At 35.8% G+C, this 23897-nt stretch overlaps 1 protein-coding gene across 4 annotated transcripts in view; it reads right to left on the reverse strand.

Annotated features, from left to right (window-relative positions):
• Positions 1 to 2965: 2965 nt before the first annotated feature.
• LOC115975530 (histone-lysine N-methyltransferase ASHH1) overlaps positions 2966 to 23897 on the reverse strand; it is a 39274-nt gene continuing 18342 nt past the window's right edge. For 3 of the 4 annotated variants that reach the window (XM_031096336.1, XM_031096335.1, XM_031096333.1), the window contains 7 exons: positions 17933 to 18019; positions 16849 to 16933; positions 16675 to 16768; positions 16371 to 16569; positions 7697 to 7752; positions 5873 to 6365; positions 2966 to 3520 (listed from right to left, as the gene is read on the reverse strand). In XM_031096336.1, coding sequence (XP_030952196.1) covers positions 3257 to 3520; positions 5873 to 6365; positions 7697 to 7752; positions 16371 to 16569; positions 16675 to 16768; positions 16849 to 16933; positions 17933 to 18019 — 1278 coding nt within the window. In that variant the 3' untranslated portion in view covers positions 2966 to 3256. The remainder of the gene's footprint in view (positions 3521 to 5872; positions 6366 to 7696; positions 7753 to 16370; positions 16570 to 16674; positions 16769 to 16848; positions 16934 to 17932; positions 18020 to 23897) is intronic. The other variant, XM_031096334.1, reaches the window with a different exon arrangement.

Here is a 23897-nt window from a genome sequence, read left to right on the forward strand (position 1 = left end):
AGAGAAGAAAGGTAAAGGTTAAAAAGGTTTGCCTTGAAAAGCACGAGAAAGCTGAAAGGTTTTCACTGGAAACAAAACCCTTTAGCCGGTCAAAATATGACATGTGGCCACAATGCACACCGCCACGAAGCAATTAATACAGAGGATGGAACCCCAAGCACCAGAGCCGCCAAAAAAAAAAAAAAAACTCTTCATATTCCTGTGATCGTCCCAAAGATGGACGACCTCAAAATAGGGGGGCAGCTGATCGTCTTGATTATATCTTCGTCCATAGAAAAGGTAATGGACGAATGTAACATCAACCTTCATCCACCTCATGGTACCCGCCAGACGAGGAGGGGGCCATTCACCCACAATCAACAACTAAGCGTTACACAACAATAATGAGCCTCTATATCGTTGGAGAGACATCTTGCCATTAACACCCCACAAGGGGCGTTACAGATACCACATTAAGTCCCCATTAAAGCACCACCAATGGCTAGAAGGAAGAAACAAGAATATATATATACCAGAACCCCAAGACCTGAAAAAGGTATTGAAACTCTAGCTAATACTCATTCATACTTTAGTATTGAACCTTCTTTTCTTCTAGTCTTTCTAACTTTATCATCAGAAGCTCTGTGGCAAGCACCACACCAGTGACCCACATTTCTTCTATTCTTCACTTACTCTTTCAGGATCTTGTTGGCTGTGCACAGTTTTCCCTCTAGACGATCCTTCTGACTAACAATTTCAGCATCATCAATTACAGAGATAGGTTGAAGGCCTTCCAAAAGGCCTTCCCTTTTTCGTTAGTTTCCTTTCATGAGGCATCACCTTCTATGTCACAATCCAAGAAAAACTTGGGTGTTTCCAAAGTGAAATTCTACCTCCGCGAATGGTTGCAAGTCTATTGTAACCTTTTTTATCTGCTTGCCATCGAAACACTTGAAACACTAGAAGGTAAACTCCTCAATTATCATGGCAAAGTGAGATTCGGCTAGACATGAATATTGAGAATTGTCATGCAAAGGTAAATACCGAATCATGTTGATTGTCCTTTAACCCTCTTGATTAAATTCTTGGATGACCAGTTGACTTTTGGATAGCTCTTCTGCCAATACTCTCAGGCATCTCATTGTCGATTTCAACATTACGTTCACAGCAAACCTCATCATCTATGAGATTCGACTTACCCTTTCTCCACGTGCTTAATCAGAGACAAAAACTTGGCCAATTATATGGTTTAGAACCCAATAGAAGGTGCTCATCGGTAAAAGTCATTTTGCCGTGGCACTTGGCACATTGAGTGAAGGCTTTTTCTAAGGCGCAAATTTTATTCGCTCTCTTCTATATCCTTCATTTCTACAGGGCTCACTTTTTCCTTCCTTTTGATAGAGTCATCTCGATCATCAATTTTTGTGATAAGATATCATGTAAGTGGTTGTTACAAGGCCCTCTAAGAGGTAACCTCTAGGGAAGAACGCTCTGGATGTTTTCTACCAATGAATGCATTAGCAAAGGTTTAGGTTTTTCAGTTGTTTGGATTATGGATAAACAACAACCGTAGTGTTTTAATCTCATAGTCATAGCTCAAGGCGAGTAACTCTAAAAAAGTTGCTCTGAAAAGATCTCACAAGGTGAAACACTCTTGGAAGAGAAATTTAAAAGTCTTTAGGCTCAAAATAGGCTTGGCACTTAGATTTGATCTTGTATAATATTCTCTCACTCTTTAGGCTTAAAAGATGCAACACAATAAGTTGTTTTACCGTTCATGTAATTTTGGTTCAAGCAAGTGTTGACTGAATATCAAGCAAATATTTTGATTAAGCAAGGGTTTAGCAAACACTTTGTCTGATCTTCACACGAGTGAGAATGATTTTGGTCAAGCGAGTCTTTTGAAGCTTGAATTTTTCAATTTGTATCTTGACTATAGTTAATACAACCATACTTGATTACATTACAACCCCTTACAACACTTTGTTTTTGACACAAGAAACAGATAAAATCTCTAATAATTAATTAAGAGATCTAGAGTTCAATCTTCGCCTACACAAAAAACCGATTAGTGTCTTGGTTTGATAACAATGAGTGCAATAATCAAAAGTAGACGTCATAAGTTTGAAACTCTCTAAAAAAAAGTACATTATAATAGAATTCATATTATAATTCTGTTTGACTTACACTCTGTTTGTTTTGACATTAGAATTTTCTAAAAAATAAATTATTTTTCAAAAAAAATATTTTCTAAGAACCCATCTCTTTTTTATGTTTGGTAGCGACTTAAAATGGGTTAGAAAAATATTTCTTAATTTCTCTTATTTAGCTTCGCATAAAGTAGAATTATTTTTCAAAAAAACATTTACAAAAAACAATTATATCTCATGCTAAGCTAAATAAGAAAAATTAAGAGATATTTTTCTTTTGACCTATTTTTATCCGAAACTACCAAATATAGGAAATATGTGAAAAAAAAAAAATCTATCTTCTTATAAAAATTTTCATTGAAACATACAGACCATTAAACTAAACTTACCATAATCAACCAAACTCCCCGAACAAATGCGGGTAATGTGAAACCCGCTCATGTTTGCCATGTGACAGCGAAAAGAAAACCCCAAAAAAAATAATAAAGAAATAAAAAGGCTATGATTATAGTTCCAATAATTTACGGTTCCAATCAATCTTATGTTGTCAAAGACAACCAAGTATCAGTGGAATAATCATCCTGAAAAAGCGGCAGAAAAGACGAAAAAGCATGTGGGAGAGGACCCACTTGCGAGTCCCAAGTCCTAACCTGCTCCTCATACGACTTCAAAGACGAAAAATGAGCCAAATTTTGCCTTCCCTTCGCACTCCTTCATTTCTCCGCATCCAGAACAGACTAATTTGAAGCTTTCAACAACTCCCGTTTGAAACCCTAAGGAATTATGTTAGGAAAGAGTCTGCACATACACAATAGAGCTTTGAGCAAGCAGGCACAACAAAAACAACTGGCATTCGGGCATTCCCATATTCATGATGAAATAAAGTTGGAAGTAGTAATTAGTTAGACACTCTGTATGGGACACACAATGCCACGTCAGCTGAAATCGTGTTTTGAAAACATAAAACACAATTTCACAATTAGTGTGTAGTATGTCGTGTGAAATAAGGAGTGCAGAACAAGATTTAGATATAAAATGGTGTAACTTGTAATAACCCCCCACATTTGACAAACCCCCGAGCTGTTAAAAACAAATGTAAATTTCACACTCTGCCTAATAGACACAAATTAATTTGTTAAGTACTTAATTCCATTCTCGTTGTCTCCTTCAGCAGGTCTTGCTTCAGCACTTTGGCGATTGCAGGCGAAACCTTTAACAATCGAGAAATGAAAGTCAAAGTCTGCCTTTAATTTTAAGCAGCTGGCTTCTATCCACTTCTCTGCTACACTGGTAGCTACACTGTCTTGGTTGTCCCTCTCATATTCTTCAATGGCAGGTCGTATCTCATTGTATAAGGAATCAAGCCCAGAGTTGGCATCATCCTTAATTTCCTGCATAGAGCCATATCTTTTTCAACATTAATTTCAAAAAATAATTATAAATGACAAAGAGGTATATAGAAAAAAATTTTAATTTCAATGTTAATTTAATAATAATTATAATTTCCAAATGGTTTCCTAAATCTACTTTGCATGGTATTATAAAAATCCACACTAATGAGGAATGTCAGGTAAAATTCTTTAAAATATTAAAATTTAACGCTTTGTTTGTTTTGAAGTAAAATATTTTCAAATGTAAGTACTTAACATTGAATATGTTTTCAGTAAAATGTTTTCATTGTAAAATATTTTACCGTGTTTAAGCGTACACGAAAATGTTGTGAAAATCATTTACCTATGTTTGGTTCCTTGTAAAAATTCCTTTAATTAGAAAGGACCTAAACTCTAAATTCTCACCAACCTAAACTGAAATTCTCAAATTCCTTTAATCAAAAACATAACCATGAATCGAAATCTGCAAGGAAAAAAAAAAAAAAAAAAACCAATATGCAAAAAAACCCCAGCAATCCAGCAAATCCAACACCACGGCGAACCATCAACACCCCACAACACCACCAAACTACCACCCCTCCAACAACACCAAAATCAGTGCCGCTGTGAGCCACCGCCCAAGAACCAAATATGGGGAAGCAAAAACAAAGAAAAAAAAAGGAATGAAATTGTGAGAAGAGGAAGTTTTCAATTAACGAGATCAGCAAGATTAAAGCAGCGGCAAGCAGCAGAGAAACCAGATTGTCAAAGATCGGCGGAAATCAAAGCAGCAGCAAGCAGTGGTGGTGAGATCAGCAATGACTCCAGCTGATGACCAACGTTTTCCTGGAGAGAGAGAGAGAGTAAAGGGAGAGGGTTTTGCGAGAATGAAGGGGGGGGTGGTTCCTCATTGTTTGTTTGGTTGGTAAAACATTTTACATTTTTGGCTTGAATTTTACTTGCGTTTTAGAGTTGACCGAAAAAATTTTAAAGCTGACTAATATTTTACAACAAAACAAACACCGTAACATTTTACTTCAAAACAAGCAGAGCAAAAGGTACAAATTAAAGCATAATGCTAAAGAGCAAAAACTGGGGAAGAGAAGAAATAACAAGTCGAAACAGAGGTCCTTTTAGTTTTGTAACCTTTAGAAATCATGTTTTGTCAAATTTAGCAAATCAACACATTTAAACGTCTAGCAATATTACAAATTACCATATTTCTCCCCAAAAAATAAAATTGCTAATGGTCATAATTTGGTCAAGTTTTGTCTAGAATTAGGGAAAGCATCCTTCACCTTGTTGACAAATAATATTGAAGGCAGGCAGAAATGGAATGAAGCATGAATAACTTTGCTTTATTTTTTCCACATCAAAATTCCAAGTACACGCTCAAAGTCTTGTCATCATAGAACCAGTAATTTCAATAGACTATAATTCATCACAATTAATATATGTTATGATTGCTCAGGTCAAAATACCAAAATCATTCCACTTCCAAGCCAAAAAAGAGTTATGCAGAGAAGATTTCCTTTAATCTAGAACACAACACTATATTAGGACTGCTTAGGCACTAGTGCATCTGCCATCAACTTTTTCATTTAGCCTTTTAGAATATTTGCTTAGATACAACTTTTTAGAGCCTCAATTTTTCTAAGTACAACCATACTTAACCAACTTTCAGCGAAAAGCAATAAGCAAAAGACCAAATAAGCCAGTGCTAAATAGACAGGCACACATAATAAACTATGGGGATGTCCAAATTACCCCACGTCCAGCACATGTGCATCCACATGCACAAGTTAGATGTTCTATATATGCCAGAATATGAGCAGATGACAACAGCATAACTGATATTTGGCTCGAGCTAATCTCAGTAAGCCTAATCGGGGAATTCATGAGCCTCAGTGATTACAAAACTATAGTAAATAACCTATAGCATACCACCATGACCTATGTTTTATTTTATTTTTTTTGATAGGTAAGTAGTACAATTTTATTAATCAGAGAAAAATATAAACTTTGAGTTCACAATGATGAACACAAGGACAAAAAAAAAATCACATGGCAGTTCTAAGAGAAGGTAGAAACTCTAGAATGGATGAACATTCAGATGAGCCCCAACACCTTGACCAATCAAAAAGAGTGTTATGAAACACAGATTTTAATTGGTTCAAGGAGCTTCAGTAAACACCATGACTTATAGTTGGCCTCAAGCAAATTTCAGTAATGCAGTACACCTAATCAGGAAACTTGAGCCTTAAGGATTAGACTTAAAATTGTAGTTAAGAACCAAAGGCAAAAAAAAAAAAAAAATCCCCAGCTAAGCTTGCATGAACCACTCTAAAAATAAACATGAAAAGCAGTTCATACCTCAGATCTTAGGATTTCCTCTTTTGCTTCTTTTGATACTAAAAGTAGGGCAACCAATTTTGCATCAACTTGCTTCTGCGACGAGTGTTTCAACCTTCCATTAGGGTACTGTTTTGATCTTTTGTTTGACAACGACCCTGGTCCAATGTGATAGTTCCGGCATGCACTATTACTTCGTATACGAGATATCATTGCATTCTTCTGTGAAAAGGCCTGTTGAGTATCTTCTGAATACAGTTTCATTTCCTCACTTGCTTCAGTTTTTATTTCACTGACAACTACATCCTCCATGGGAACTGGATCAGGTGGCTGAACGCTGAGAGCAGTGGATTCAAATTGGTGCTCAGATCCCAAACTAACATTCATTGTCATGGAGTATTTATTTTTCTCATCAACATTATATTCAGAACTTGAGGAGTTCATGCTTTTAAGTTGCTTAGAGGAAGGTTCATCCTCGGCAGAATCATAGAGAGGAATTTTCTCAACTGAATACCTGTAACCAAACAGGCATGTCAAATAAGAAGAATAAATAACAATGACTTAATGCATTAGAAACACAATGGAACAAATGTATAAGGCCACTGAATTCTTGAAGGTCAAATACTGATACTAAAGTCAAACCATCTTTGCGGGCCATCAAATCAACCTTTTTGAATTATAAGGGCCTCATGATCAGGATGCAGGGCAGATGTCTTAACAAAATTTTCATAATGCCATTGAGTACATCTAAATGGGAGATTTTGACCTGAAACAGTTGGCAGGATCAAGTCGAGCAAACCAAGCACAAGGAAACACTTAATGCCAGAAATTTACATATGACAATCCTTGTGTATCAAACTAAGCTACAAGTTTTAGCTGAATTCTTGGGCTATGAATTCCCATTTTCAACCTAGTTATCAATTTTTTTTCAACTCTAACCAATTCATTCTTTGAACTGATGAAGTGTTCCTTTCTTTCAACATTGTCTTAATCAGATTTTATGGTGAAGGCAATTATCAGTTATCATGTTGGCCATGGTTGAGAAGTGGAAAGTTGAGCTTCACAAAGAATTTTGGGTAAAATACTTTTTAAACCTTAGAATTTTGGATACAACTTTCAAAATGTTCCATTTTAACCTCAAAGTTTTTAATGTTTCATTTAAACCTCATAGTTTCAGATAGCTTTATTTAAACCTGAGTTTTGGGTAACTTTCATTTAAATCTCAAAGTTTGAATAAATTTCATTTAAACCAGCTAGTCATATGTAACAATATTAATAGAAGAAAAAAAAAATGTGATAGAAGGTCTAAATAAAATATTTTAAAAGTTTAAATTAAACATACTCAAAACTTTCAGGTTTAAAAACTTATTTACCCTTTTTTTTTAATCAATTTGTCACCTTTTCTTTTTTGTTTCTAATACTTAATTTTTTATTAATATTAAAACAAAGACAAAAAAATAAACATATAAAATTGAGGTGATATGACAAGTCAACTTTAGCAAAATTGAGAAAAATATAGGAGGACCTGATAGCACCAAGTTTAACTTAAGGGCCTTACTGAAAACAGGGTAACATTTTAGGGACCAAAAAAGTAGTTAAGCCAAAAAAGCAAATAAATAAATAAAGATAAAAGCAAGAAAAGAAACACAGTCAAATAAAACCAGCCAGGTGGAGCAAGGCTCAATGACTACAATCCAGACTGTACAAAGGATTTGACTTGCTATATATGGAAAAGTTAAAAATTATCACTTGTACATAATACATGATTCAGTACACCCACTACATGGGAACAAAGAAAAGTAGAGTGCGTATAAATGCATCATGAGATCATGAACAAAGCATTACCTATCATCATCATCTTCCCACAGATAGGTATCCTCCTGTTGAAGAAGTTGGACAACATGCAGAAAGAAACATATTAATTATCAGAACCACAGCAATATAAGAAAACCGACCCCACCACAAAAACAAAAATGAATAATACATTGAGGGACTATACTGGACAACACTAAAATTAAACAACATATGACCATTGGGAAATGTATCCTACAAGGCAAGAATGCTATATGAATTGAACACACTGAACAATGTTAGAAGCGGGTAAATTCTATAATAATTTAAGTCTAAACAGGTGTGCAACTGCAGTGTCTCTATGGCATTTGTAAACAAGAAGTTGATAATAATACTAAGGGTTGAAAATTAATTAACTCTAAAACACATATTATTTATAGGTTTTTTCATTTCCTTTTTCTTTTTCTTTTTCGGTATATTGATAAGATATGTTAAAAAGGATAAATTCAATAACGACATGATTTTACTAGTCCATAATGCAAGATGCAAACAGCTTAAGAGTTGTTACTTGTTACCATTACATAGGCCTAAGCATCTCCAATAAATAAGGCATTTTTCACCCAAATTGAAGAGAAAATTTTACTTCTATTTTACCTACCAACGTTTTTAACACACCCTCCAACAATCTCTCTATCCTTTTCACTATTTTCTTAAAATAATTTTTTTTTGTTTTTTAAAATTATTTTTCTCCCTCTTTTTTTTTATCAGTTACTAATTTCTTCTCCCCAACCATAGACCTGAGAAAGAGAGAGTGAGAGAGAGAATATGATGAGGACAGCACACCTTAATAGATTGGATTTCTTATGTAGTTGGATTAGTATAGGATTCCATTTTTGTTTTGAGATTAGATAGGGATTAGTATTTGAGTTCAGATAGGATTAGTTTTCATTAGTTGTTATATTCTATCTTTTTATTTCCTGGAAGCTCTAGCTCTATATAAAGTAGGGATGGCAATTTAAATCCGATCCGTGGATACCCGGCCCGGTCCGACCCTAATGGGTCAGATTTTACCCGGTCCGATAAAGAATAGGGTCGGGTATGGATTTTTTAAAAAAAACCCGAAGCGGGTCCTGGTCGGGTTCGGGTTTTTATTTAAAAACCCAAAACCCGACCCGAAACCCGACCCGTTTATGACCCGGTTGCCTTAAAATTACAAAAAACACCCCCCTTATATATATAGCTGTAATGAAAACCCTATTTCCCAATTTCCCTAACCCAGCCGCCTCTCATAATCTGATCTAATTTCCATTTCACGCCCAGGCGCCCTCAGCCTCACACCTCACGCCTCACGCCTCACGCCTCAGCCTCACATCTCCAGCTCACAGTCTCATTAACTCAATCACTCTGTCTCAGCTCTCTCACGCACTGTCTCACACGGCCACAAGCCCACAAGCAGTCAAGCACAGGCAGTCCGTCGCCGATCTCACACTGTCGCCACACTGTCACAAGCCTATAGCTCTCTACTCTCTCAAGTCTCAACTCCGTTCGGCCTCACTGTCGCCGATCTCACCGTCGCACAGCCTCTTCCCCTCTCATCTTCCTCGCCCATGGCCTCACGGCCTCGCTCCACCTCGATCTCCATCTTTTTCTTTTTTTTTTCCTTTTTTTTTTCTGGGTTCAGTTCGTGTCAAATTCTCAATGTGAGTTTGTGTTTGTGATTGTGATTTTGAAAGGGAAAATTATAGATCCAAAATTTGTGTTTAGGATTTCTGTGTTTATGTTTGTGATCGTGTTTGGATTTGTGTCTATGTTTGTGATTTTGGGCCGGAAAATCATAGATCGAAGTTTGTGTTTCTGATTTTGGGCTTGGCTGGGCATGAGGGACGGGGCCCGTGGGGCCCGTGGAGGCCCGACGGGGCGGGTTTGGGGTAAAGAAAAAAACCCGTTTAATAAACGGGCCGGGTTCGGATTTCTGAAACAGACCCGCGGGTCGGGTTCGGATATGAAAAAACCCGGCCCGAACCCGACCCGTTGCCATTCCTAATATAAAGGCTTCAGATTGGAGATTTTCCACTAGTTGGGTGCTAATTCCTAACACCTTGGGTGCTGATTCCTAAGTTTGTTTGCCTGGTGTTGATTCTTAGGGTTTATCTTTTAATTTTCTTGTTCTTTTATTTTCTCTTGATTGACCTGCATCATAATCACATCAAATCATCAACAACGCCTCTCCTCCACACACCTGCCTCCTCTACCGCTCCCGTCCTCGCCATTCACCGTTTCACTCATCCTCCCTCCACCGCCTCGTCGTCATCATCCCTCCAATCCTCCATCTTCGACACAAGGCAGATCAAGCTTGTGTTGATTTGGGTCTTGACTTTGGGTAAGTTTGTGTTTTTTTTGACTAATTAATTGTTTGCGGATTTGGGCCTCGATCAATTGTTTACTGATGAACTGGGGTTGGGTGAGAAGAGAGACGTTTGAAAGAGAGAAGAGCAATAGGGTTGGGTTCTTAGTTGAGAGAGAGAGAGTTGAGTAGAAAGAGAAAGAACAAATATTTTACTTCAGCTTTAGCAATTTTATAAGCCAGCGAATTCATTTGCTCACCTACAGTGACTCTCCAGACAAAGAGTCACTAAAGATGAGAAAAAAGTCTCTATTTTAGAGATACGGTTGGACCTGCATTTTAGGGTGTTACTCTCTAAAATGGAGATGCTCATGACCTAATTCACAATCATAATCACAAGAAGTGATTAGAAAAACTGCAAAGCAAAAGGAGTCTTGATAGAACGAAATCAAATAACAAAAGGGTGTTAATGCATTTCACCTTGATATTAGTTCAAAAATTGAATTATTTTGGACAACCATCAAACATGGTCACTTAAAGAATACCACCTAGTTGACAGTAAACAACTACAACGTCAAGAATTTGGCAATAGCATCTATTTATATAACTATTAAAAACTCCAAGCAATATAAAATACAACATTTATTATCACTTGAGCTTAGACTTTTCCCAAAAAAAAAGAAAAAAACCCTTAAGATACTAATGTAATTTCCTTGAAAGATGCATATCTATGATCCTAAAAACCGGCTGGCCTTTGTGACAACGTACATGATATAATATTTTTCACCCTCCACATTTCCATTCAACACTAGTTCAGGTGTTGCTCATTTGTATTCTTTTTCTTTCTTCCTTTCTTTTTTCCTCTAGTAGATACTAATGTAAGAAAAATTGAATAATTTAAATACATGTACTTGCAGATACTTTATGATTAGGAGAGTACCGAATCTAGAATTTAAAACTTTATGAAGAAGGGTTAGGGTACAAGAATGAATATGGTTTTTGTAGGAAAGAGAACAGTTGATTTAGGGTTGCAAAGAGGTGACAAGAAATTAAATCAGTGCACAATCTATGAAAAGTGCTGACGTAGGACAAGGGGGAAAAACAAAACCTGATTTATAACTCTTGGGGCAGATCTGGATAGCTTGGGTTTTGAAGAATTATAGTTAGGTTTTGGTGGGAAATAGGCTAGAAAATAATTGGGATGATAGGGTTTCCAAAGGGGACAAGGATTAGTAGGGCTTGGGAATGAAAACAAAGGTGAAAATCAAGATTTAGACTGCTGTGAACAGTATTGTGAATAGTAACGTGAATGGTCAAATTAAAGAAAATAGATAAATTCTAGGCATCACACCTAGACTTCCTAAGTATCACACCTAGGGTTCCTTGGCATCACACCTCAGAGAAGATTACATCACACAAACCATAACAAAAGCTTCATAGCTATTAAATTTTGAAAACATTCATCATCTCAATAGAAAGCATTACAACTCTTTCTAATACCTAATCCTAGTTGAACTAGGGTTTCTTAAAACCCTATGTCTTGGACTTGGACTCCGTAGGCTTTTACTACTAAGCCCAACTAAATAACCAAAACTTAAAATAAAATAAGACCCAATGGACTATTATTACAGCCCATTCTAGAATATTAAGAAATTACAAAATTGCCCTTGATACATAAAATCAAATAAAATATAATAAAACTGTCTTCTCACTGCCTCCTGCATCATCCTCCCTTGGTTGGAGAAAACTCAACCTCAAGTTTTGAAATGTTGAAGTATAAAGAATCTTGGTTTCTTGCAGTACCTCCTTTCCTTTTGTTTCTTCATTTGTGGCAGCAATGATGATAATGATAAACCCACCAATTTAATTGACCCATTAAACCTTTCAGGAATGACAATATAAATATCTTGAAAAGTTGGTGTAGGCAATAGAGCCACACTTTGGGCATGCAACATGAACTTGGGAATTAGATGCTTCAAGTGTTTACTTCAAGCTTACCTTGATCACTTGCATCTATATTCAACTCAGCATCTCCTATGTGCTCACTAGACAAATTGTACCTTTGACAAAGTCAGTAGAGCACTCATCCATAGGACGTATGGGCTTTGATAAATTTTTCAAAGAGAAATCAGAGCAATCTCTGGACAAATTCTCTGGAATTTGAGGCACTTCTATAGGCTGGTCAGGTTTTGTTTTGGTAGCTTCTGTTGCTACACCAGAATTGTTAGCTTCTAGATCTTTTCCTTCAATAACTTTTGGCTTTGATACTTTAAATTTATCCATCTTGGCTAAGGTCATAGGTTTCAAAACAACCTCCTCCTCACCAACCATTAGAGCATAGGTGTTTTCTTTCCCATTATGTTGGACATTTTGATCAAGGAGACAAGGTTGACTGAGAAGAATATGTGTAAGTTGCATAAGAATTATATCACACATGATAGAATCACTATAAATACCACAAGAAAAAGAAACAAGGCATCTATGAAACACCAAAATAGAGGTGCTAATATCCAAGACACTATGTATGGCTGAGGATGAGGTTCAACTGGAAGCTTAAGACATTCGGTGGAAGATGACACAACATTCACGCAACTTCCCCCATCAATAATAACCTTCTTTGCTTGGTTTCCACAATGAACCAACATCTGAAAAATTGAAGTTCTCCTCCAATCCTCTTCCTCTACTTTAAGGGCTGCTAAAATATGTCACTATAGAAACAAGAGAAGTATCCTCCAAGTCATCTGTAGCAAAAGCACCATAATCAAATGCATCCTCCTTATGATCTTCATCTTGTTCACAAACACTCAATTTCCGCCTAAATGATCTCCCTGATCATGTAGACATGTTGCAAATTCTCGCTCTAATACCAAACTGACATAGGACAAGGGGGAACAACAAAATCTGATTTAGAACACCAGGGGCAGATCTGGTATAGCTTGGGTTTTGAGGGTTTAGGTTTAGGCTTTGGTGGGGAATAGGCTAGAAAATAATAGGGATTAAAGGATTTCTAAAGGGGACAAGGATTAGTAGGGTTTGGGGATGAAACAAAGGAGAACAATCAAGGTTTGAGCGGCTATTCCTGTGCTATGAACTGTAATCCGTGAACAGTAAATAAAATAAAAGATAAATTCTAGGCATCACACCTAGACTTCCTAAGCATCACACCTAGGGTTCCTTGGCATCACACCTCGGAAAAGGTTGTATCACACAAACCATAAAAAATACTTCATAGCTATTAAATTCTAAAAACATTCCTCAACTCAATAGAAAGCATTACAACTCTTTAAAGCAATACATAATCCTAGTTGAACTAAGGTTTCTTAAAACCCTAATAAGTGTTGGACTTGGACTCCTTAGGCTTTTACTACTAAGCCGAACTAAATAACCAAACTTCATGCATGAACTAAATAACCAAATAACTCTGTCTTCTCACTGCCTCCTGCATCAATTGCACATGAATGCATGAACAATAGTGTGAATGTTGATGGAATAGTGACAAAATACCAAAGTGAGAGAACAAGGAGAAAGAACTAAGACCAATGTGCCTTAATAATCAAAAATACTAAATTTTTCTATTAATCAACTCAATATATAGGGAAACTTCATGTACTTAATGGTAAACCACAACTCAAATAAGGTAACAAAAGAATAACTTGGACTCAATGGAAATAAACTTGAGATATTTAGAATATCCTAAAATATATTCTCTCTTTTTTTTTTTTTTTGATGATGTGAAACCTTGCCAAGGTAGGACCCTTTGGACCCGCCTTTAGGAAGGAAACCAAGGATACACGACCCCACCTGCCAGAATTGTGTATCATGTAATCTAGGGGAACTCCTACTAGGGATCAAACCCAATACTCTTAATTCGCAGGAATTTCAAAAATTACAGTTCTACTACTGAACACAAATGCAACCATAACTTGTAAAATAAAAATCCAAATTAAAAACTATGTTAACCCCAGAATACTAATAACTAGAACTTTAAAACCATAGATTTTTGCTTCAATTGGAATCATTCATAGACTCAATAAAGTAAATCTTAAAAGGACAAAATTACAAAGCAGAAACAAATCACTCTTCCATGGCTTCATTAGTTCCTTAATCTAATCATTACAACAAGATGGAGTTGACAGTGCAGAAAAAACTACCAAGGATGTGTAGTAATGATTTTGCACGACCACACAACAAAGCCATATTTTGATGAAGAATACACCTGATATATTATAACAACTAATCCATAAATAACTACACTTTTTTTCTTTTTTTTTTTGGGGGTGGGGGGGGTGTGGGGAAGGGATAAGTAAGAATAATTTTATTGAAATGAAACCATCTCATGAAAATAGATACGAAGTATTCTAAAGAATTACAATTGGAAAAATATCTACATACGGATCGACTCTTACTATCTATGAGGCCCGAAACAAAAGATCACTCATAAAGAGAACTAATGAAGGATGCTTGCAATTGAGCAGACATGCAATCCTCATATTCAAAAGTACGCCAATTTATTTCCCTCCAAATAGTCCGCATCAAACATAAAGAAGTAATATTTCAGATATCTGAATTAGGTTCCCTACTCTGCCACCCACATAATAAATCTAAAACCTTCTCCGGTAATACCCACTGAACCCCAAACATCTTGAATATCAAACTCCACAACTCAAAGGCCACACTACAATGAATAAAGAGGTGGTCCACAGTTTTTCCACTATAACCAAAGACGGACCCAAGTGGGGGCCCGGGCCCAGGCCCCCCTGGGTCCATTTTTTTTTTTTTAGTTATTATATATTTTATTTTTGTAGTTGGGCCCCCCTTCCAAAACCTTAGGCCCCTTTCTCCCCAATCAGCCTAGCTAGCCTAACTCAAATAGCAACTATCCAACTTAAAAACTTAACAAAAACAATAAAAATATTCACAATGGTGATTATATTTTAGCAAAAAAACTATCATACCACCAAAGAACTAAAAATTTGTGTGTTATTGGAGAAGCTAAAGCTAAATTTTTTGTAACTACAGTAAACTGGTATAAATATCAGTTGACTGTAACAAGTTGTTAAAAATAAAATACAATATTTTATTAAGATTATATATCTTCCTTCAATTAAAAAAATCAAATTCTCTATCTTCTTTTATTATTTTAATGAGTTTTTTATATTATTTTAAATGAAGTGATAAAAAAAATATAACATTTGATATTGGGTATATTATAAAGTAAGGTGGTAAAATAGATAAAATAGCTTTTTGAGGTGCTAAACGTTAAAATTTTTAGCACCACCACTATGAATGCTCTAACTTCAACCACAACAAAAAATCCTAGCAAGCCTAGCATTTTTTTTTTTTTTAAATTACTTTGTTTTTGTTTTTGTCTTTGTTCGTAGATAATTGCATCTTAATGTATTTAGAAACAACGATTTTGTGTATTTATTATTTTTTAATACTATATGGATGCCTATTTGGAGTTTTCTTTTTTTTTCTTTTTTTCCTTTATATTCCGGCCCGCTTAAAATCCTGAGTCCGTCTCCAACGGTACATACAACACCGACTCACCATTGAGTAACCCCTTTTGATGAGGTTCTCACAAGCATGAATTTTCTCCCATGTAAGCCTTGACCCTCCTATGCCTTTTCCCAACACCAACTCGCCATTGAGTAACCCCTTTTGATGAGGTTCTCACAAGCATGAATTTTCTCATGAATTCCACACCAACTCCTCCTCCCCCCTCCTCCTGTCTCTCCAATAATGATTCGACAGAAGCATTCTTATCAACTGCAGTATCAAACAGTATATAGGAAACATCAGCTTCAAAGGCTGATCTCCACACCATCAATCAAGCCAGAATCGAATTTGATTACCAGAGCATATGTCAAACTGAATGCACCGTAAGAAACGATTTCCTGTCATTCTAATACTCTTCTAGAGCCTACAACCATGAGTGCCCCAAAAAGGTTTTGAGGAAATGCATTGTAGGAAAAATGCATCGTATTCATCTTCCTTTACCCCTCCTTAATGCCAAAATAAATAATAATTCAAGCCCGCACTGTTAAAAATACTGTTCAACCCATTGAGGAACCATCAAGGTTAATAAGGAATATACTTAATTCATGCTGGAGCATTGAATAAGAACAAATTATACTTAAAACCTAGCATAATAAATGCATGTTTGTAAAACCATATGAGACTAAGAGACTAACATCACCTAAAAGTGAACTTGCAAATTGATAGAAGTCCTGGATCAATAAGGAAATCAAATAACATCAACATCTGACTCAATTATTTGCATACAACTGAAAGTTTCCCTTTTTTTACTGATTTAGATTCTCTGAGCAGAACACATTCTTCAAAATTTGAATTCAGAACTCCACCGAGTTTATTAAAATTTACCTGAAACCCACGAGATTTTGCCCCAAGAAATCCTGAACAGCTTGCTGCACCACAGAGGCAACGAACCTTGGCACCGCCATACCATTCAAAATTGTAATCATATCCCAATTCGGTTCCCTTCAGTATATCTTCTTTTGCAAATATTCCAACCCTAATTTCCCCCAACACATTCCATTTCCTCGTCTCACAATTCGGTTGGCTGCAAACATTCAAAAATAAATAAATAGTGAGTGTCAACTTCACGCACAACAAAATATCTATACAAATATATTGTCTCAACTTAAACTTGTCTCAAGTGGCTAACCATGAATGGTTAATAAACCTAGCAAGGCTTCCCTTTTTAGTAGCATCAATAGATTCAGAACCATTGAGAGAAATGATAAATGCATCCTTGAGACCTGCATCAATTAACACAATGTTGAAACTGGTTTTCAAATCAAAATAATATAGACATGCAATTGACAAATTTATGCTCTACCCTGAGTTTCATAAGCATGGGATCTTCGCTTTGCTTCTTTCCAGGATATAACTTCTCCACAGTATTCAATAATAAACTGTCCTGCCTGAATTGGATAAAATGAATAAATTTTTTAAGACAAATGAAAATTTATAAATCTACTCCACTGAATGCTTTTATAACATTTATAAGCTCAGGCACACACAAAGTCATGAAAATACAAAATACCAGTTACTCATCAACATAAATATAACACTAATTTCTCCAGAGATACACTGAGCAAGAAAAAAAATGTCACAACTTTGCACATAAACAAAGGAGACTCTTACGAGCTTGTTAGGATCTAGGTTTATGTTGACAAATTACTATACTAATAATGTTAAAATGAGGGGTGTATACATTGCAAATTGTTTTTAGTACTGAGTCAACTTCAAGAAGACTTGCTCGAGTGATGAGCAAGTCCTGAAGTCGGTCAAGCAACTCTTCAAAGTCAGGCTGAAACTTTTCTTGAGTGAGTTTGCAGAATTTACTGTTGATATTTCCTAAATACATAACCTAAGCCTTAACTTATATATAAATACCCCCCAATGCACAATTTTCAGTGAGAGAGATAGCTGCTCTAAGACCATTGAGAGAGCCTTAACTCCCTTAAGCCTAAACTGTCAGAAAACCTCTTCCTGTGAGTTTCCCTCAAACCACTGTCAGCTTTCATGCCTCTATCTGTTTGGTAGTATCCCTCCGGAGGGTTCTTTGGAGTGCAGAGTTCTGGATTGTAACAACCATTTCTTCTACAGTGGAAAGATTTCCTGTGGGGTTGGTTACACTTAGCTTGGTTTTTGTTTTAAAGAGTTCTTTAAAAGTTCCACTTGGTCACCAAAACCTATGTATTCTTTTTATTATTTTGGATTGAGGTGATTATTACTATGAGTGTTATTTGTCAAACTATTAGTTCGACGTATCAGCAATAATAAATCCATTGCTTAGCTTCGATGGGGTCAATCTAGATTTTTTCAGCGCTAATGAAATAATTTTAGAATAGCAAATAAACCGTAACTGATACATTTATATGATTGCAGAAGTTCATAAAAGGTCTGTAAACTATTACCTTTATATCCTTATCAGCTAGAAGTCCCCACCCTCGGCCTTGAGTTTTAAACAACTTTGTTTCAGCATATGCACATTTCTGAAATCTCTGTCAAAGGGAACATATAAGACATCAAAAAGAGTGAAACATCAATTCCAATATATTTAAACAGGAAACTCAAATGCTCATCAAACTTTCTAAAAGTTAATTTAAAAACAACACTTTCCGAAGTTTGCAAGAAAAACATATTATAATTTTATAAGAATTCCTATTGCATAGCATAAAGTATATGAGACAAAAGAATAACACACGCGCACATTTGTGCTTGTTTCTACTGGAGTGTATGTTATGTGTGAATACAAACCCATGCATTTTTTTCCGAAACAATTTCAAGAAAGTTTCTATATGGCCCAGGTGTAATAATCATCTTGTGTTATATGATATCATTAACATTCAAGGAATTAGTTTCAATTATATTACATATCATTAAGAAGGGGAAAATATCAAGAGAAATAAATTTTTGAGAATATATATTTATTTAATTGATGTCTTAGGAATTAAACATATTGCTTTAGTGAATTCAGAATATTTTAATGATTTTGGCTAACTTAATTGGACGATTCTCTTTTATATTCTTGATTGTATGTCTTACTAAAACTTGCTTTTCTTGGATTCACATGAATACTTTTCCTTTCCTCCAATGAACACAAACTACCATCAATGAATATAGAGTATTGGGTTTGAGGTAGGGGTGGGGGATAGAGTGAAGTTTTGGACAGATCGGTGGTGTGGGGATTTACCACTCCTACTGTCCTTCCCGGTAGTGTATGGGATTGCTACTAATAGAGAGGCATCTGTGGCCTCGTCCCTTGAACGGTTGGGGATAGAGGCACAAAGATGTTGGAATGTTCATTTAATTAGGGATCCAAATGATTGGGAGTTGGGTGTTGTGGATGAATTCCTTCGTACCTTAGGATCTAATTTACCTCAAACTGAGAATGGAGACCGTATGAGATGGAAGTTGATGAAGAATGGGGATTTTGACATCCGCTCGTTCTATTATAAGCTACGAGGTCCCTTGCCTATTATCTTTCCTTGGAAAAGTATTTGGAAGGTTAAGGCTCCTCAGCGCGTTTGTTTCTTTGTTTGGACTGCAACTTGGGATAAGATTCTTACAGGCGACAATTTGCAGGGTAGAGGCCTTGATTTTGTTAACTAGTGCATTATGTGTCGTTGTAATGGGGAGACGGTGGATCATTTGCTACTCTATTGTGAAAAAGCTTATCACTTGTGGAGCTTGGTTTTTAGATCTTCTGGGATTTCATGGATCTTACCAAGATTGGTTGCAGATACTCTTTTTGGTTGGTGGAATTGGTTTAGAAAGCACTCTTCTAGCATTTGGAATTTAGCTCCGTTGTGTCTAATGTGGTGTATTTGGAGGGAGTGAAATTGGCAAACTTTTGAGGACATGGACAAATCCAATGACCAGTTGCTTGCTTCTTTTAGTGGTTCTCTTTTTGATTGGTCTAGGGTTTGGAGACTCACCTCTAGTGATTCTCTCCCTTTGTTCCTTAGTTCTCTCCTTTGTATTTAGCTTTTTTTTTTTCTGCCTCCTATCAAAAAAAAAAAAGTATTTAGCTTTTTCTGTCTGTTTGTTTCTTTTTCTATTCTCTTTGTTCTGCCTTTTGCTTTTTTCACTTGAGGTAGCTTCTTGAATATACATCTTTCTTACTTATCAAAAAAAAGAGTATTGGGTTTGACCACCATCTCTATAATTTGACAATCAGTTTGGATTCTCACGTTGTAAAATTACGTGGTTACACAACTATCAATGTCACTTTAAACATTATAGGATTAAAAAGTTCTAACTCCATGCTAAATTGAATAATGAGGGCTTTAAGTGCAATTAATATCTACAAAATTAAAGTGCTAAATGTATTTGAAAAAGAAATGTGAAGCTTTGCTTGCCTCTTTTATTTTAATCTACATGACCTCCTAATCTTATTTTCTAACTTTTAGACAACTTTAATTCAAAAGTGGAGAGTTTAAATATACCATGTGTACATTTGAAACCACACCTAAAGAATAACTAAGGCCCTGTTTGGTATAGAAGTTTAACAACGTTTTTTCAGTTTCTAAACAACATTGCACGCATTTTTATTCACTTTTTCACCCACACATATTTCCAAAAAATACAAACAATGTTAATAGAACAACATTACTAAACAGCCCCTAACACTTCATTTATTCCAGCAGAAAAAAATTTCTGCATTTTCCAGTATTTGGTATGGTAGAAAACTTTGGCCAAAGGAAAACTTGTAGCCTGGTCAACAAAAAACAATGAATCTTCCCTAAAACAATAGCAACCAAAGCTAAAATATTTTTCACCTTGAGATGTTGAACTATTTTTTATTGTGATGAAGATGGTTTAAATGTTTAACTATTTTATGTGGTTGATTTTTTTTTTTTTTAATATTTATAAACTAGTAAAGATGGATTAATATGTTGTGAATGAAAGTTTTTATTTATTCATAAGCTTTGATGTCCAAACTCCCCTGTAATAAGTGGGGCCTAATATACAAGCTTTTATGTGAAGTTGCCTATAACTATGTATTGCAACAATCAAGCAGAAATTCATGTTGCCTTATCCCATGTTCCATGACCAAACCAAGCATATAGAGGTAAATTGTCACCTTGTTTGAGAGAGAATGGAATGTGGTGTAATTGCTACCCTAGATATTTATATATGAATCCAAATGGCTGATATGTTTACCAAAGCATTATTTAAGACTGGTTTGGATTTATTATGTAACAAGTTAGGTTGTATGATATATACATCACAGCTTGAGGGGGGTCTTATGAGTTTGTATTGAGTAGGGCAAATAGTAATATCATTGTAATCACCCACATATATATAAATAATAATGTGTATTAGGGCAATCTACTTAACAAACCATAAACTCAATTTCTGAGAGCAACAAGGATAGGCATCCTAAAAGAGGAATGAAATAAGCATGAAGAGAAGCAAACGTACTTTTGGGAGAGAAACTCTTCTGCCACTTGAGAGATTCAACATTTTCCACCCTACAAGCCTTCTCCCCATCCTTTCTATATGATGGTATTCCACACTGCTCAAGCTTTGTAAGATGGACCCCAAATGGCAATTCCAAATACTACATAGGTAGAGTAGAAAACTTGCATCCCGGTATTGAGGATAGTTCATATGCATCCACAACTTCTCCCACAAGCACCAGCTTGCTTTACCCAAAATGAATCTCAAGCCCGATATTGCTTTAAAACATCATAGGACACATCTGAGATAGCAACATCTTCTTACAAATTGGAAAGTTTCTTCTAATGCATGCTACTTCTAGGCAAAACTAAGAGCGGAAACTTAGATTTCTATCTTTCTTCTCATTAGAATAATGATTAAATAATTAAATTCACAATTTCCTAACTATTTAAGATTTTGGGAGAGGTAGTAATTTATCGTGGTATCAAAGCAAGTGGTCCTAAGTTTGAAACCTATCTCCACTCTATCTCCCATTTAAAAAGTTAAAAATCTCACATGTTAGGCCCCACTTATTAGTTCTTATAGGGGAGTTTGGACTCCACGAGATGAAGAAGTGTTAGGAAAATGTTTAATTCACCTCATTATAGGAGAGTCTAGGCTCACACATAAGGAGGAATGTTAGAATAATGGTTAAATAGTCAAACTCATCATTTTCTAACAGCTTGATCTTTTAGGACAAGTGGTAATTTATCATTTCTTTTTTTTTTTTTATATAAGTAATAAGTTTTATTGATATCAAAAAATAGACACCCTAGTACACAAGGAGTGTACAGGGATCAACAAATCAAATACAAAAATTACAAGAATCAAGAAAATCAAGAGAATGATTGGTTTCGCAAACCAGACAACCAATCCAATAAAGTTCTAAAGAAAAATAACTTGACGTCTAGTATGGATCTCTCATTATTTTCAAAACACCTACTATTTCTTTCCTCCCAAAACCACCACATTAAACGATGGGGAACAATTATCCATATATGCTCATTTCGATAACAACCAAGCCGGCCTTGCCAACAAGCTAGGAGCCCCACAACTAAATGTGGCATAACCCAACTTACTCCAAATAAACCAAAACCATAGACAACAAATCCATAGCAACCGGACAATGAAGGAAGAGATGGTCAACCAATTCACCATTACACTAGCACATATAACACCAATCCAATATCCAAACATTCATTTTTCTTAAATAGTCAATTGTCAAGCATTTTCCCAGAGCAACAATCCATACAAAGAAAGCCACTCGAAAATGGATCTTCTGCTTCCAAAAGCTTTTCCAAGGGGGGAAAAAAAAATCATTAGAGCCCACTAGAAGACTATAATAATTTTTAACCATGAACCCCTTATTTCTATCTGGTTTTCAACTCATCTCTTATCCTCCCCAAACCCCCTTACTAAAGAGCCATATATGGTATCCATGAAACTCAACACAACCTCCAAATCCCGAACATGAAAGCCCCAAAAGAAACTTACATCCCAAAAAAGGACCCCATTAGTGAACTTCATAAGCTGAACCACACTTGCCTTCTTATCTCTGCAAGATCTTTTTTTTTTTTTTTGATAAGTAATAAGATATATTGATACCAAAAAGGAAACACAGGGAGTGAACAAGGGGACAACAAATCAAATACAAAAATTGCATGAATCTAGGAAATCAATAAAAGAAGGGAATGATTGGTTTTGCAAAGCAAACAACCAATCCAATAAAGTACTAAAAAAGAAAAGATTGAGGTCCGGAATAGATCTCTTGATATCTTCGAAACAACGAATATTTCTCTCCCTCCAAAAACACCACATTAAGCCATGAGGAATGATGGACCATATATAACCATTTCAATGACAACCAAAGCTACCTTGCCAACACCCTAACAGCCCCAAAACAGTATGCGGCATAACCCAAGATACTCCAAATAAACCCAAAACCATAGACCATAGATCCATAGCAACGGGGTAGTGAAGGAAGAGGTGGTCAACCGATTCACCATTACTCTTGCACATGTAGCACCATTCCAAAATCCACACCTTCCTTTTTCATAAATTATCAATAGATTTAGGATGGCTGACAGCAAGGAGTGTCTCCCCACACCAACGGTCTAGCCAAAATTTCACCCTCGACCCATCACCAATATCATACAACATATAACAAGAAAAAGAAGGCCATCCCCGACTGATATTTTTACACAAACCAACACCATATGGACCAGAAACTGGACTGGTACAAAAGCCATGCCATCTACATCCATATTTCACCTCTATCACTTGCCTCCAAAGGGCATCCCTTTCAAGCCGAAATCTCCATAGCCACTTCCCAAGCAAAGCTTCATTAAAAAGCCTTACTTTCCTTATCCCCAAGCCACCTAAAGAAAGAGGAGTACAAACAATAGCCCATTAACCAGGTGAAATTTGGGTTCATCCCCTAACCCACCCCATAAGAAATTCCGCTAAAGTTTTGCAATTCAGTTAGCCACAGCAGTAGGTATCATAATTAAATATAGAAAATAAGTAGGTAAATTTGATAGAGTGCTTTTAATTAAAGTGACTCTACCTCCCTTTGAGAGATCAGAGGAGGAAGATCCAAATTATCTTAGGACAATCAAAGAGGAGGCAAAGGAAAAAGGAAATGATGTACATGAGGTTGCTTGGGGATTGGATGATGTGGATTGGGAAATTTCTTAAAAATTTCTATGATGCAACCTTGCGTTTTTCGAGTGCTAATTATGTTACTAGCAATTCTTTTTTTTATTTTTGGAGTTCATGTCAATTCATGACACAATAGACTTGAGGAGTATGAAAAAGAAGGCTATTTATTGAAAAAAATGGCAGAGTACATGAAGTCCAAATTTGATAAGTATTGGGGAAACTTTGATGATATGAATCATTTGTTGTATGTTGGGTTGATTCTTGATCCTCGAT

This window comes from Quercus lobata, chromosome 2, assembly GCF_001633185.2.
Source record: "Quercus lobata isolate SW786 chromosome 2, ValleyOak3.0 Primary Assembly, whole genome shotgun sequence".
Taxonomy (NCBI): Eukaryota; Viridiplantae; Streptophyta; class Magnoliopsida; order Fagales; family Fagaceae; genus Quercus; species Quercus lobata.